This window comes from Olea europaea, unplaced genomic scaffold (assembly GCF_002742605.1).
Source record: "Olea europaea var. sylvestris unplaced genomic scaffold, O_europaea_v1 scaffold19495, whole genome shotgun sequence".
NCBI lineage: Eukaryota > Viridiplantae > Streptophyta > Magnoliopsida > Lamiales > Oleaceae > Olea > Olea europaea.
In genome coordinates, this window is record NW_019237336.1 from 1 (window position 1) to 2020 (window position 2020).

The following is a 2020-nucleotide window of genomic DNA, read 5'->3' on the forward strand; positions in this document are numbered from 1 at the left end:
AAAAAAATACTGTTTATGGCAGATGTACAAAGAATTGCAGGTTCTTTCGCCATTGGTTCCGACTAGGCAATTCTATTTCCTACGTTTCTGTCAGCAAATCGAGCAAGGCACGTGGGCAATTGTCGATATTTCCTATGATCTTCCTCATCAAGAGAACCAATTTGCTGCTTCATGTAAAACTCACAGGCTTCTTTCTGGATGCTTGATACAAGATATGCCTAATGGTTATTCCAAGGTTGTGAAATTGAATCAAATAAAATCATTATGTAGTAATCAATAATTTGGACTATGAAAGTTAGTGAATTTTGATGGACTATTTATAACAGGTCACTTGGTTGGAACACTGGGAAATAGAAGATAAAGTTCCAATACATAGGCTTTATATGGATCTTATTCACAGTGGGCTGGCATTTGGAGCTGAAAAATGGCTTTCAAGTCTTCAAAGGATATGCGAAAGATACGCTTGTCTGATGGTTACCAGCAATTCGAGTCATGACCTCCTTGGAGGTAAATAATTGCTCTAAAAATTCTTGTATCCCTGAGTATGAAGTACCTAACGGATTAGCTTTTTCCGGTACCTAATTTTAAAAGCTACATTTACAGTTATTCCTTCACCTGAAGGGAAGAGAAGCATGATGAAACTGGCACAGAGGATGGTTAACAACTTCTGTGCAAGCCTAAACCCTTCTAATGGCCAACAATGGAGGACACTTTCAGGGTCGAATGAATTTGAAGTCCGAGCAACTCTTCATAAGAGCACCGATCCTGGCCAACCCAATGCTATGGTTCTCAGTGCTGCCTCTACAATTTGGCTTCCCATTCCTCCAGAAAATGCCTTCAGTTTCTTCCGGGATGAGAGGACTCGACCTCGGGTAAAGTCAGCAGGAATCTACTTGCATTGCCTTTATTTTTCTCTGATATCTTTGTTTAATTCGAAACCCCAAAAGAATTTGTGTTGACCTTAGTAATAATCTGGATTAACTCCTTTTCTTTCTTTAATCCAGTGGGACGTCCTTTCCAATCAAAATCCTGTTGAAGAGGTGGCTCACATTGCCAATGGCTCTCATCCAGGGAACTGTATATCTGTTATTCGGGTAAATCCATTCCCCTGATCCTCATTTTGCTCGGAAGCTTGTTTTCTTAATTATAGACATGTTTGGAAAGCAGTATTGAATAGGATTAAAAAGTACAATTGACCTGATTTTTTCTTATTTTCTTTCCTACAAAACATGGTAGGACGTGACAATACAATAGACAAGATTAACAGTTGATTAATTGTTGTGCAAAGAATTATAATTCGAACATTCTTGAATCAGGCATTAAACACTAGCCAGAGCAACATGTTGATACTCCAAGAAAGTTGCATAGACTCATCGGGATCCCTGGTCGTCTACTGCCCTGTCGACTTACACCACATCAACATAGCCATGAGTGGTGAGGATCCCTCATATATACCTTTGCTACCATCGGGATTAACCATCTCGCCCGATGGCAGGCCAGATCAAGAAAGGGGTGTCAATGGAGCCTCGACTAGTTCAAATACCGGTGGTGTTGGTGGTAGGTTACCATCAGCAGGTTCACTTATTACAGTTGTGTTTCAAATACTACTAAGCAACTTGCCATCTGCTAAATTGAGCGCTGAATCAGTCACAACTATTAACAACCTTATCAGCAACACTGTCCACCAAATTAAAGCTGCCTTGAATTGCTCTACTTCCGGATGATACCTTAAATTCAGCTTCTGGTGCATGTTTCACAAGTGTTTGTCGCCTTTAATTATGCGTAATGATCAGAAACTGACTATTTTGGTTAGTTGGGAACTTTGAATGCTACTATCATCAATGGCTGAAACTGACTTATTGCTGCTGCCTCCTGCTGTTTTTGCTGCCAATCCTCATTACAATTCGCAGCAGCTTTTATTGATCTTGTCTAGTTTTCTGCTTATTATCGCTTTTACTTAAATGACGGAGTCAAGAACGCACCATATGGATCTTTCCTGCTGTGGGTTATGCTTTTTCGA

General features: G+C 40.0%; 1 protein-coding gene across 1 annotated transcript; it reads left to right on the forward strand.

The window, feature by feature from the left end:
• The first annotated feature begins 6 nt into the window (after positions 1–6).
• Positions 7–2014, forward strand: LOC111379214 (homeobox-leucine zipper protein ROC8-like). The gene is made up of 5 exons (XM_023002560.1): positions 7–235; positions 327–507; positions 604–872; positions 1005–1094; positions 1317–2014. The coding sequence occupies exons 1-5, from the start codon at positions 23–25 to the stop codon at positions 1722–1724; spliced, it is 1161 nt and encodes a 386-aa protein (XP_022858328.1). The 5' UTR covers positions 7–22; the 3' UTR covers positions 1725–2014.
• Positions 2015–2020: the final 6 nt, after the last annotated feature.

Coding starts and splice junctions, on each gene's coding strand:
- LOC111379214 (XM_023002560.1), top strand. CDS start 23: ATGTACAAAGAATTGCAGGTTCTTTCGCCATTGGTTCCGACTAGGCAA. Junction 236..326: donor TGCCTAATGGTTATTCCAAG/GTTGTGAAATTG, acceptor TATTTATAACAG/GTCACTTGGTTGGAACACTG. Junction 1,095..1,316: donor ACTGTATATCTGTTATTCGG/GTAAATCCATTC, acceptor TTCTTGAATCAG/GCATTAAACACTAGCCAGAG.